Here is a 13,584-nt window from a genome sequence, read left to right on the forward strand (position 1 = left end):
ATTTTATCTCATAATTGTGACTTTTTATATCATTTTGATGACTTTTTAATCTCATAATTCTGATTTAGTATCTCATAACTGTGACTTTATACCATAAATAAGACGCTTTATGTCATGCTTTGGTAAATCATAACTATGAGGAAAGAAATCATGATTATGAGATACAAGGTCAAATTTATGACAGTCATAATTATGAGATAAAAATATGAAGCTATACTAACTCATAATTATGACAAAGCCATTTATGTCATAATTGACATTTTGTCATATGTCATATTGCTAAAAAAGTCATAATTGTGATTTAGTATCTAAAAAAATATATGTTTTTATGTAATAATTAGGATTTGTCAAAGCATGTTTTTTTTCGGGGCTTCCATGTAATTTTGTATGTATTTTGGCGTAAACTATGGTTACTACTAGCAACAGACTCTTATCTGCAATCAGTGCAATGACATATCAGCAACGTCGTCGTCTGCTGATGACGTGCGCGGGGTTTTCCGGTTGCGACGGCTTGCTTGAGCTGTTAGGCTAGCAGGCTAACCGAGAGTAACGTCAAAACACAGATACTACAGCGCTGTTGACAAACGTCAAGAGACAGCGGGCGGGAAGCTAACATGAAAGGGGTAAACGATTCATTTTACTAGTAGTGGTTTTGAAAGTGAAGTCGCCGTGGTCAACATAGTTTGATACAGCTAAAAAATAAGATGTCAACAACGCGGCCCCTCCTCGGGATGAAGCGAATCACCGAGGTAACCTGTACGGAGCCGCCGAGAGGCAGGCAGTCCCCGACCACCAGCAGAACGCAGGCAGAGCCGCTCACCGTAGACGAGTTCACGGTGCATGAGGACAAGCAGACAGAGCTCAGATGCAGCAAACCGAAGGTCGAACAGGTTTTCCAAGTGACGTTCACGATTATAGGGCTCTTGGATCACACTGGAGCCCACGGAAGTAAGGCTTCCAGACAGATCTGGCTCCAGCTGAAGGGGAAAAAGGAAGATGTGTTTAAAGCGAAGGTAAATGAATAGAAGATGTTTATAGTAAACAATGTTGCTACTTGTCTTTATTATTTTTTCATTTTTTTAACCTTAAACTTGTTTTGAGCCAAAGTTGCAACGTAATATCTGGAGGAAGCTGATGTCAGACTGAACTCATCTGCGTCTGACAACATGTTTGTCTTTATTTTACATACTTTCCCATGTGTCCGATAGTATCTCTTGTGTGACCCCTTAAAAATTATTTGATTAGACTTTTATTTAACCTACTAAAATAATATTCATTTTCAGACAACTTGACATTTAAATAAAGTTATACAACAGTTCAAAGAGGACTGATATTTAGTCTTTAGTCTATTTAGTCATATTTAGTCTTTACATTGCTTGGTGAGACGCAAAGCTTGGTGCTTTCCACTGGATCCATTATCTTTTGCAGAGATGATAAACAGCGACTAGTTGGCCAGTTTTGGTCGGAAACTTAAGTTAATCGATATTATTTACTTCACTAAAGATCTGGTGTAGAAAAGTAAAATCACATTCTCAGTCATGATTTAGAATCGATTGAACATGAGCAAGGCTGTGATTCATACCTGTGAATCACACTGGCCAAATCCCGGGCCAGCTGTGCTGATACTCAGTACTACAGCACACTTGTAGGTGCTTGAATAACTCATCACAGTTGAACTATGATTATATAATTTGGGAATAACTGTTGCCAAACCACACAGATCCAACATAGCTTTGCAATGGGATCAGTGTATTTCACAATGTCTCAGCAGACAGAAACACATTAATAAGCTTTCACACACATTTATAGATTATCCAACCCTGTACATTTTCACACCGATGTTTCCCGTTAATGTGGTGTCGAAAAAATGAGTTTCCAAGACAGCAACAAAAGACGTGGTTTTTCACTGAACACATGTGGTGTCATCACCTAGTTCTGACATGCCATTGTTTGCAGTTCTAGTCCGATCTAATAAGGAAATATAACCACCATTGCCAGTAAACCTGGAATATCCTTATTGTTAAGCCATGAAACGGAAACCACTCATTGGATGTGTTTCGCCACCATGTGGACTTCCTCTTTGCCTAAACATTTTGATTTATTTGTAATACTTTTTCACAGGTGTAAATATAATAACTCCAACCACAAAACTAAAATCACATTCACATGCAAAAAAGCTCTTGTCTCTACAATCTCATCGATTTAAAAAAAAAAAAAAATCTCTTCCCGTTTGAATTACAATAACTTGGTATCTGCTTCTCATCCAAACTGTGTCATGAATTTTCTCATGGGTCTTTGACAGAGATCTGTTTGCTTAGTCAGGACAAGATGGGAGGCCCCCAGTGTATTTCACTTTCGGTTTTAGTTACTACTGTGTAGTGGCTTTTAACCTAGTGTCATTACTGGTACTGTATATGAGTATTTCTTTTACCGTAACTTGCTTGCTCAGATCAAAGAAACTAAAAGTTCACCAGAGATGTGGCAGAATGGTCCACCCCAAGGGGTTCCTGTGTTGTTGTTTTTTTTTTTCTTTCAACTTCTGATCTTCAACTGGTAGTTATTTGCCACATAGGCAAGATAGCTTCCTCAAAGCCACTCAATCATGTAAATATGATGACTATGAACTATGAAGTTAAGAAACACCAAAGAAGCCCACTTATACTCATTCTTTTTAAACGCTTTAGTGCATTTTAGAATATATTACTTTCAAGGCTGCACGATTTGGGGAAAAATCAAATTGCATTTTTTTTTTTCTGATAAAAATTGCATTTATGATTTGAAATATTTTTTTTAAAGAGCTCCAGGTTTTCTGTGCTTCTGTGCTACACAATTTGGCCAATAATTTTGTGATTATATCAATATGATTATAAAGTAATAAGAATAAAAAAAAATCAATATATGACTTTCACTGTAAAATAAAAACAGTATTTAATGAAAAATAATATACAACTGTAAAATTACAATACTATTTGTGTCTTAATCTCTAATTTTCTAACGTTAAACCATTGAGCTTTTATCGGTGGAAAACCACAGGGTTAAAGCGTCACGTGTGTTGGCAACAGGTTTATAAGCTTATCTCATTAAAAACATGGTGAAATATTTGGCAGGTATTGTGTTTTCAAATGCACATTGTATGCAGTATGACAGCACTTGAGAGATGGAGACCACGTGAAGCAGCATTTACTGAGATCTGAGACACTGTTATTATGAGCGGTGTCATGCTTCACTCTGAAACACAGCATGCATATATTTATATAAATCGCAGCCTTTGAGATTTGGCTCTAAGCGTTCAGTTCAATATACTAATATTTTAGCATATAGTGCATTAACTTGTGCTCAGTGTTGGCACATTATCAGTCTACATTTGGGTGTAGTGTCATACTTGCATACTTGGATATGTACTTTCATCGATATGATAATGAGCATGTGGAATCTCCCTAGAATGATTATGTAGCTCTTGGTCATTTGGTCCCTCAAGGCAAATCATATACGCATGCTAGTTTAAAGGAAAGAAACCAGTTTGACTTGTTTTGTTTGTGAGAGAGTATTAAAGGGTTAGTTCACCCCAAAATGAAAATTCTGTCATTAATTACTCTCCGTCATGTCGTTCCAAACCCGTAAGACCTTCGTTCATCTTTGGAACACAAATGAAGATGTTTTTGATGAAATCTGAGAGTTTTCTGATCCCCTCCATAAACGTCAACGCAACGACCACTTTCAAGGCTCAGAAAGGTAGTAAAGACTTTGTTAAAATCGTCCATGTGGAGTGGTTCAACCTTAAGTTTATGAAGCCACGAGAATACTTTTTGTGTGCCAAAACAAAAATAACCAATTTATTTAACATTGTCTAAAACATAAAAGGCATTGGAGAATGACAGGAAAGTTGTTGAATAAAGTCGTTATTACTGAAGGGTCAGAAAGCTCTCGGATTTCATCAAAAATATCTTCATTTGTGTTCCGAAGATGAACGAAGGTCTTACGGGTTTGGAACGACATGAGGGTGAGTAATTAATGGCATAATTTTTGGGTGAATTATCCCTTTCATTCTAGAGCATTATGCTTGTGTTGTTATGTCACCCTTCGGCTTGTAGAAGTGAAGTTTTCTATCTTTTGCAATTTATGTGTTGTAATCCTGTTCTGCTGTGATTGTTTTTCAGGAGTATGTGAAAGGCCTGTGTGACCCAGAACTTCAAAAAGAAGAAAGGTACCCAGTGGACATGCACTGCATTTTCGCTGGTGCTCGTGGACTCTTTTTGGACCGGCTGCTTAGAGACACAAGTGCTGAGGTACAAGTTCTGGAGCCGGGCCGCCTGAAGTTAAGCGGGTGCGCGGAGGCCGTCGTCATGGCTCAAAGTCGCGTTCAACAGTTTGTTGCCCTCTTTCAGGAGAAGCGAAGCTTGCCAGCTGACAGGGAGCCCTTGGTTAAGCGCACTTTTAAGACTTTCGTGGAGGACCGGGCTGATAAATATGCAATGGAGCTGCTGTTGCTGCCCAGTGCCCTCAAAGAGGAACTTTTGGGCTTGGCCCAAAGCCCCACACAACCTGTAGTTATCATAGACCTCGAGCAGGACCGCTCTCAGACCAGCACACCCGTAACTGACCTCTCCAACCGTATCCTGGACACCACTTTTGAGGACAAAACCTCAGGTCCTGTGACCACTCCTGACATTATGCCCGGTTTCAATGGTCGTTGCAACAAGCGGCGGTCCTCTGAAAGCGAGCAGAGGGACACTAAACGGCAGTATTCGCTGGAGAGGAGAGAAGAAGAGCAGAGGGAAGAACGGCAGCAGAAGGAAGAACGGCAGCTTCCGGCTGTTACGCCTGCGAAGGGGACACTAGCTGCTAGTGAAGTGACAAATGAAAATGAGGCTGTGAGTCCTGAGACTAACTTACGCTGTCTTGTTAACTTCTTCCGAACCATGGGCTACCAGCAGGAGGTGGTGGAGCGGGTGGTACGGGAGACGGGGCAGACGGAGGATACGTTTTTACTGCTGGAACGAATTGTGGGGGAGACCCAGAAGACCCAGAGCACGCAAGGAGCCCAGAGCACCTCTTGCAAACCCGACCCATCACCCTGCGTAAACGCCTCGTCTACATTCACCTCCAACAGGCTCAAAGAGAAGGAACGGGTGCAGATGCGAGATCTCGCAGAGATCAAGTGCAAAGAAAACATTAGACCTCCTAGTACTAATGGCATAGGCCAGAAGAACCAGACAAGCTGCATGCCACTGGCCTCAGCCACTCTTAAAAGAAACAATGGCGTACAGAACGACATGTGTGAAGTGATCATCATTGACGACGATGATAACGACTTCAAAGAGATGGAGAGGAAGCCCAGAATGGCTGCACTTGATTTGAAGTCAGAGCCCCGGTTTGATTACCTACCCCGCGGTAGCTCTCAAACAATGGTTCCTATGCGAATGGAGAATATGACCAATCTCCGCAGCTCCTCTCAAGGCCCTCCTCTTCGGACCACCGACACACGACCAGGTTGCTCTTACCAGACGCTTCCTGGAAGGGCACCTTTACCTCACTCTGAGGCACATGGCACCTCTAAACCAGCACCCCTCACCGGCATGTCTCGTTTTCAGCAGTCCCTGAGAACCCCCTACCGACTAGTGCTACAGAACGAACCGGGCTGCCCTGATCTGCGACACATCATCATTGATGGCAGCAATGTGGCAATGGCGTAAGTCTCCATCAATTTGCATCATTTTTGGGGATAGTTACAATTCTCATTCTTTCATGTAGGTCAGCGGCGACATAGTTGTGCCATTTTGTCGTTTTAAAGTGAGCAGCGCGTCAAAACAAAGGAGTGGTTCACACCACAAGCGCTCAGGGTTGTTTACAGTTATGATCTTTCGGCACTGCATTCTCTAATATTTTTATCTAGAGCCAAATGCGCTTCATTCAAGCCCTTTCCTATCTGTGCATGTTGCATCTCTCATCTCCACATTAAGAGCTGCAATGACACAGTTATTTTAGCAACAGTAGCAGAAACACTTTGAGCAGCAAAATAGATACTTTTATTTATATACTACTTGCAGAAAAAAGAATGCTGCAAATATAATTATTTGTAACTGTCATACAGATGACTCCGACTGTTTAACTAAAACAGGTTTGTGACAAGTTAACGCGTGGCGCCTTTACATGTTTTTTTTTTCATGCATTTAGCATTATTTATCAGCATATTAAGAGCATTTTATAATAAATAATGTTATAATTTATAAAATTAATATAGACATGGCAAGGTTAAACAAAAAAAATTACTAGTTAACTTTGTTTTGTGCGCATGATTAGTTTTTATTTATTAGATTATGTACGTTGTTTGTTTTTAGTAGTTTATGTTGTGCAAAATATAAAAATGGTCCTTCACACTTTGTCAGTTCCAATTGTAATGGCAGCTTTGTCAATGGTTAGTAAACCATTTCTTTTCAGTTCTTTTGGTAATTTTTGAGGGAAAAACTTATTTGCTATTTTATTCTTATATTGACATTACATTGGGCATCAGCCACCCAACTTTGTAGGTTACAGCTATTCAAAAATCCATCTTAGGAGTTAGGGTTGCTTAATGCAAAAAATATATTACTGCAGTGCACACACTCTCTTAAGCACATTTATTATGAACGTTTCAGCACAAGAAGTAGCCTTTGTTAATGTATAGCTAGTTATACCTCCAAAAAGCACCATAAATATACCCTAAGCAATTTATGTGCTATATTCCATGTCTTCTGAAAGCATATACGTTTTATGTGAGGGAAAGACTGACATTTTAGTCATTATAAACAACTTTGTACAGTGCTCTTGTATGGCTTGAAGACTCGGAATATAGCATTGTATGGGCTACTTTTATGGTGCTTTTTGTCCTTGACAGATCCCGGTCACTGCTGCTTTTATTGTTTGGAAAGGAACAGTGTGAACATTCTTTAAAATGTCTCCTGTTGTGTTCCTTGGGAGAAAGAACATCATGAGAGTGAGTAAATGACAGCTTTTTAGGTGACCCAAACTTACTAAAACTAAATGATGCATTCAGTATTTCAAGTTCAGCATTTAATTAATGCTTACTTTATGAAACCATTGTAAAGGACAGATGTGATTGATGCTTTTTTTGGAGACAATTTGAGGGAGTGTGAAAATGTTGAGTACCCATAAAGGTTAAAGTCACTTCCAGTAAGGTCTGTGAGTGTTTTTGAACTGTAGTCTGTAAATGTTTGTGTTTGAAAACCTAAAACCAGGTGCAACCCCCTTCTTTTCTTTCTGTCGTTCTCACCCACACCCTCTTCCTCCTTCCCACCTAAAAGGCAACCTCTCAGTGGGTCTCTCCCATTGTCAGCCCCTTATTTTTGCCCTTTAAGTGGCTTACCGGAGGTGACTGCGCTTCTTAGAAACACTAGTGTGGAAACTGAGGTGTTATACAGGGGTGAAGAGAGGAAAAATATCTCTTTAGACCCTACTGGTGATAGAAATCGTGGGATAAGGTGTTAGGCGGGAGTTTTTATAACGTTAAGACCTTTACTTCAACAAAAGATGTGGGCATATACTAGAAAGATCTGAAACATGGAGTATTCTTGAGTTTTTAAGAAATGTTCCCACTCAAATAATAGCAGGAAACAAAAGGTGTATGTGTAACTAATTACCTCATATTATCCATGCAGAGCACAGAACAGTCACACTATCACATGTTCAGCCAGTCTTGAAGACAACAGCTCACACGGTTTCTCATGGCTGATTTGTATGCTTGCATGATATTTGAGATATGAATCCTCAGGTGAAATCTTGTTGCCATAGCAGCCCAAATACGCAGTTACCAAGAACCGCCGCCACAGCAGGTCAGGAAGGATCTCAATATCTTGCAGTTGAAGATAAGCTGTCATTGTGAAGGAGAGGTCAAAGGTCATGTGTTGAAACTGGTGCAACGTATATATACAGCTCCTGATCCTGCTGTAATGATGTGTGGATGTGGTTTGGCACAAATCTAGGATTTTGTTGTAGTTTCATTTCTCATATCTCTGTTTTCTCAGGTGGTATGGTTGTTTTGGAAGGAAATGTTCCTCACACCTATCTAGACTAGGGATGTGCGAGACTATTGGGCTGACTTGAAAATACTGGTTATTCATTTTTTTATTTTGCACATTTAATGTTTTGCTTTATATTTTTACAAAGGCTGCATTTAAATTAGTCATGTTAATGTTACATTTTAAAATTAAAATGTATCATTTTGAAAAGTGTAGCTATATCTGGACCGGAAAACTAAATAATTTAATTTAACCTCAGATTTTGCATGCGTTGTTTTTCACACGTGCCGGGTTCAGAGAAATGTCCACTTGAAGATGAGCAAGGTGAGGGAGTGTTTTGAAAGCCTACACAAAACTTTTCCATTTTCTTCTGTCATGTCAAACTAGTCAAACTACTGTAGGCTTGTTATACTACCGGTTATGAGGGACAATACTGTATGAAATTTTAAATCGGATTAAAGGAGAAAAATTATGAATGAAACTTATTTGACACTTGAAAAGTTGCTATATCAACATTGTCAATGCACGTCAAGCTTTTCCTGCGATTTTTGCCTCCCGTCATGTCTTCAGATACTTTTCATACACGAGAAGCGTGTTCAAACCCGGACACCCAAGTGGTTGCCGTGGTAACGGACAGCAAAAACTTGCTGACTTATGTGAACTAACTGTTATTTGAGGAAATCTGTTTATAATAGGTTATTGGGTTTGAATGATTTGGGCTCCCCTTCTTTTGGTACATTCCGTGGTCTATGCCAGTGTAGACACGGTGTCAGTCTGTACTGACACAATCTAGAATGATTTCAGACGAAGGACCACCTTTACTCTGACCTGATTATCTTAAAATGAAAGGACAGGTAAGAGTCTACAGTCAATGGATAAGATCTTCATATGGACGAGTTAGAGGTGAACCACATGGGTTTTTTATTTGGTGTTTTTTGTCAGAAATACAAGGGAGAAATGAAAGGTATTTTTGCATATTTAGCAATTTACATTTCCAGACTGGGAAAGTTATCTGAGTCTTTACGTCAACGATCGTTGATTTAGTAACACTTCCTGTTTAAAATAACTTTCTCTCGTAGAGGGAACTTCCCCGTGACCCCTCTGTGGTTCATATGTGTGTCTGTGTTACACGGGCTGCACATCTGTATACGTGTGTCATTCTCTCTGAGCGTTCTGAATAGATGGAGATGTGCGTCTATTTTTGCACCCTTTTGCGTCAGTTGCATCTAATCGAGACTTGCCGAGATAAAAGGAAGTAAATGGTTGACCACTGTTCTCAAATGCATTTACATGTGTACTTATCTCTCTATCTGTGGTAGATGCATTGTGAAATTGAATGCAGAGCTGTTTCCTGATCAAGCAAATTGATATTCAAGAGGGAACTTTGGTCTTTGGTTATTTAATCAGCCTTTTAGGTGAATTTAGCATGTTTGAATGTGAACGTAGACTTCTTGCTGCGTTTGGGAATATATTGTATATACTGCATACTATTTAAAAATTCAGTTTGCAGAATGCAGTGATAAATGTTTCAAACATCAGTTAGCCTACATTATTTTCAAGTGACCTCACTATATTGCGTGTTTAATTTAGCAACTGTCATCCATTTATCATCTTAGTAAGGTAGAATTTTAATTACAATTCTGTCAAATATGAGTCTAGAATGAGATTAAAAAACAAGTTGTGGTTGATATTTATGGCTGCACACCCATAAGTGAAGATTAGAGTGGAAAGTGTTGCACTGTGGGCTACATTTTGGCATAAGCAGTTGGTCATCCAAATACACTATGAACATAGAAAATGTTCACACATTGCACAACATACTGCATACTGCTAAAATATGATATTCCAAACTGATCATGACCGTTGACCTCCCTATTTGCTCTCACCAGGCATGGACTCCATCGGATCTTTTCTTGCCGTGGGATTGCCATCGCTGTAGAGGCTTTTTGGCGCAGAGGACACAGAGAAATCACTGTCTTTGTTCCTCAGTGGAGACAGAAGAAAGACCCCAACATCACTGGTAGGAGCTCAGCCTTCTCCTGTCATTAGACCAGCAAAACATCTGTTTTATTTCTTTACATACATATGATTTTATCTCCAGTTAAAAATAGGATGCCTTGTCCTTATTATTACAGAACAACACTTTCTGATCCAGCTGGAGAACCTGCGACTCCTTTCTTTTACCCCGTCTAGAGAAGTGTGTGGACAGAGAATTTCCTCCCATGATGACAGGTAAACTGTTAAAGGAGTCATCTAGACTCCTTATCAGACAAAATAGCATTTAGCTTGTGAATTAGATACATTTGCATATAGATTTTCAATGATGTTTCAGGAAATCACAGAAATGTATGTGGATAGTGATGGGACATAAAAGAAAAATGCACACATCAGAAATGTAAAAATAAATGCACTACATTTATTATGCCACAGATATTTACTGTGCATATCATCTATTTGCCTATTTTTTTAGCACTGTTAAATGCAATCAGTGTTTCTAGATGCCATTATCAGTATGGAAAAAATATGAAGTTGAGGTCATGAATAATAAAACAGGTGTTGTGTGCATTTATGGTTATTTCAGGAGTAAGTGGGTAGGATTGGAAAATCAAAACCTTTGTGCATACTCATACTTTGTACACAATTTATATAGGCCCCAGGTTCTTTCTCTGAGCCCTGCTTGATCTATGACTGTCTTCACAGGTTCCTGCTTCATCTGGCTGAGAAGACAGCAGGGGTCATCGTCACCAATGACAACCTGAGGGACTTTGTGAGCCAGTCAGATGCGTGGAGGAGGATTATTCAGGAAAGGTAAGAACAGCATCTTTACAGCAAGATGTCTAGATGACCATCAGTGCTTCACTCAATTCCTAATGTTAGTTACATAGTGTACTTTACCATTCAAAATTTTGGAGTCAGTAATATATATATATATTTTAAAGAAATAATACTTATATTCAGAAAGGAGATACTAAATTGATCTAAACTTCCAGTGAAGACATAAAATGTTACAAAAAGTTAGTTTTTTTTCTCTCAAATAAATACTGTTCCATCAGAGAATCCTAAAAAAATGTTTGTTTATAATAAGAAATGTTCTAACATATTAGAATGATTTCTGGAGGATCATGTGACACTGACTGAAGACTGGAGTAATGATGCTGAAAATTCAGCTTTGCATCACAGGAATAAATTACATTTTAAAATATATTAAATAGAAAACAGTTATCTTAAATTGTAATAACATTTTACAATAAACTTAATGTTTTTACTGTATTTTTGATGAATGCATGCTTGGTGAGCATAAGATACTTAAGCATTCTTAGCATTCAAAAACTTTTTTTTTTTTTTAATCTCCCAAAGCCTAAACTTTTCAACGGTAGTGTACATGGATGCGCCTTTAGTGTGCTCAGTTCCTGTTTGCTTAGATTTACAGCTCTTTTTATGGATTTTTCAGACTCTTGCAGTTCACCTTTGTTGAAGATCACTTTATGATCCCAGATGACCCACTCGGAAAGCATGGGCCTCACCTAGACGAGTTTCTGCTTAAAAACAGTCGGTGAGTTTAAAAACACTCCAGTGGTTATCACACATTTGCTGTCTTGTCTGTAACTCCTCATAACTGTTCTGTCCTCTCACAGAGGTAGTCCCATAATGCCCCCCCTGAGGACAGACCTTCGGGCATCCCCGTCAGTTTACGGCCCTGCAGCACAGACCACAGCACATCCCTCTTCCCCTTCCCACTGGCCACACTCCGGCCCTCCAGACTGGCACCTTCCTCGACCGTCCCCTTCTCCACCCCCGCAGCGGTCGCCCTCAGAAACCACAGAGCTCAAAAGGAAGCTGTACGACATCTTTCCTGACCAAAAGCAGCGTATTGACCGCATCCTCAGTGACAACCCATACATGAGGGACCTGAATGCGCTGTCTGGCCTCTTGTTGGGCTGACGCACACTTTAACACAAATTTACAGTTTTCACCTAATTATTTTTAAGGAATACCATGATGGAATTGCGCTGCTACAAGCTTTATTTTTATTTTTTTTCAAGGTTTGTTCAAGGGACTCTGTTCTGTCAACTAATTTAGATGAAGATACGACTGCAAGCACAAAAAACCTAAGTTATAAATTGTTTAAACGCAAGCTTTAAATATAAGAGTGTATAGTCCGAATGCCATAAATTTGATGTAAATATTTACGATGAATAATCTTCCTTTCCTGTAATTATCTGTTCAGAAATCTCTAATCTAAAAGGTGTTCCAGCTACACAGTTGTTTTGAACTGGCTTTGCTCAAATTACTGCTCAAGGACAAATGTTGATTTGCTGTTTTTGATATGATTGTGCTTTCTGTAACTTCTGTTCTGTAAATATTGACATTATTGAGCCAAATGAGTACTAGTTTCCAGTCACTCAAAGTGCCCTACTGAAGTGCCCTATCATCTGCTTACAGGATAGAATTGCTCATTTCCTGTTCACTAATTTTAGTTTCTGTTAACTTTGGTGATGGTGACAAAATGGTATGTTGTTTCTAGGAATCCTCGGAGACCCCCTGTATGACCCAGGAGACTGAAACAGTTAAATGGCGAAAAAAAAGTTTCCAGATTACTCCGTGACTTGACACACCTCTTCCTATGCCTGTTGTGCAAGTCACTGTCAACCAGAGCCATCATCAAAGTAAATCTTTGTCCCAGTTACGAACATCAGAGGGCGCTGTGGGATTACCAGCACTTACCAACCTCATTATGTAATGGGTTACTGAGGGCATGGACAAAATGCAATGCACAGTTAAAAATCATAGTTTTCTTTTTGAGCATATCATTGCCACAAAAGTTAAATCATAGTTCAGTATTTTCACCGTTATTGTTAACGCGTTGTTAAGACATCACTGAAATATGTTTAGCGTTGCGTTTTGTGAATTGGTATTCAATTTTGGGAATGAATATGCATAGACGTTTAAAACCACGGAAGCGTCACAGACTCGGCAGGTACTGTGGGTATCTCACAGTATGGCTGCTGAAAACCTTTTGCTTTTTCTGGAAGGCAGTTAATAAAGGCCACATATGTGTTTATCAGAATCTCTATATTCTGTCCTTTTTTCATAAGTATCAAATTTTTTGCATTTCAAAAGGGCATTTGGAACTCTTGGATTGCACTGTTTACTCTGAGAATGTACTCGGTATAGAGGTTTTTCTGCATTATAACGTCTATGACGGTAGGGGGCGACATCACAGCTTTAAAGATTGAGCTCATACAAAAGCAGTAGTCAGTCGTTGTGAAGCGTATTATAAGCAGTGACGTGACGCTAATGGATTACTTTGCCTGTATACGAGTAATATCAGTATATTATCTTGAATCAACATCATTGAATATACTCAAAATAAGACCCCCCTCCCCTACCCCTCCCTCAAGTCCAATTTCATTCGAAGTACACACACGGTTACTTTCAAAACAATGACAGCAGCGAGTCAGGAAACTATTTTTTGGCAGCGTTACAATGGGGGTGTCCCTGTCCTTCCTTCGTGAACCTACATGCGTGTCGGGTTCTTTAAGGTTGCACAAGATGAGCAAACTCAAAC

The 13,584-nt window shown here is 39.3% G+C and overlaps 1 protein-coding gene across 1 annotated transcript; it reads left to right on the forward strand.

Moving 5' to 3' along the window:
• Positions 1-489: 489 nt before the first annotated feature.
• n4bp1 (nedd4 binding protein 1) lies at positions 490-13,083 on the forward strand. The gene is made up of 7 exons (XM_079874537.1): positions 490-1,013; positions 4,158-5,689; positions 9,905-10,035; positions 10,151-10,247; positions 10,716-10,823; positions 11,467-11,568; positions 11,651-13,083. The coding sequence occupies exons 1-7, from the start codon at positions 705-707 to the stop codon at positions 11,955-11,957; spliced, it is 2,586 nt and encodes an 861-aa protein (XP_079730663.1). The 5' UTR covers positions 490-704; the 3' UTR covers positions 11,958-13,083.
• The last annotated feature ends 501 nt before the right edge of the window (positions 13,084-13,584 follow it).

This window comes from Squalius cephalus (assembly GCF_949319135.1).
Source record: "Squalius cephalus genome assembly, chromosome: 6".
In the NCBI taxonomy this organism is placed as follows: domain Eukaryota; kingdom Metazoa; phylum Chordata; class Actinopteri; order Cypriniformes; family Leuciscidae; genus Squalius; species Squalius cephalus.

Coding starts and splice junctions, on each gene's coding strand:
- n4bp1 (XM_079874537.1), top strand. CDS start 705: ATGTCAACAACGCGGCCCCTCCTCGGGATGAAGCGAATCACCGAGGTA. Junction 5,690..9,904: donor GGCAGCAATGTGGCAATGGC/GTAAGTCTCCAT, acceptor TGCTCTCACCAG/GCATGGACTCCATCGGATCT. Junction 10,248..10,715: donor ATTTCCTCCCATGATGACAG/GTAAACTGTTAA, acceptor CTGTCTTCACAG/GTTCCTGCTTCATCTGGCTG.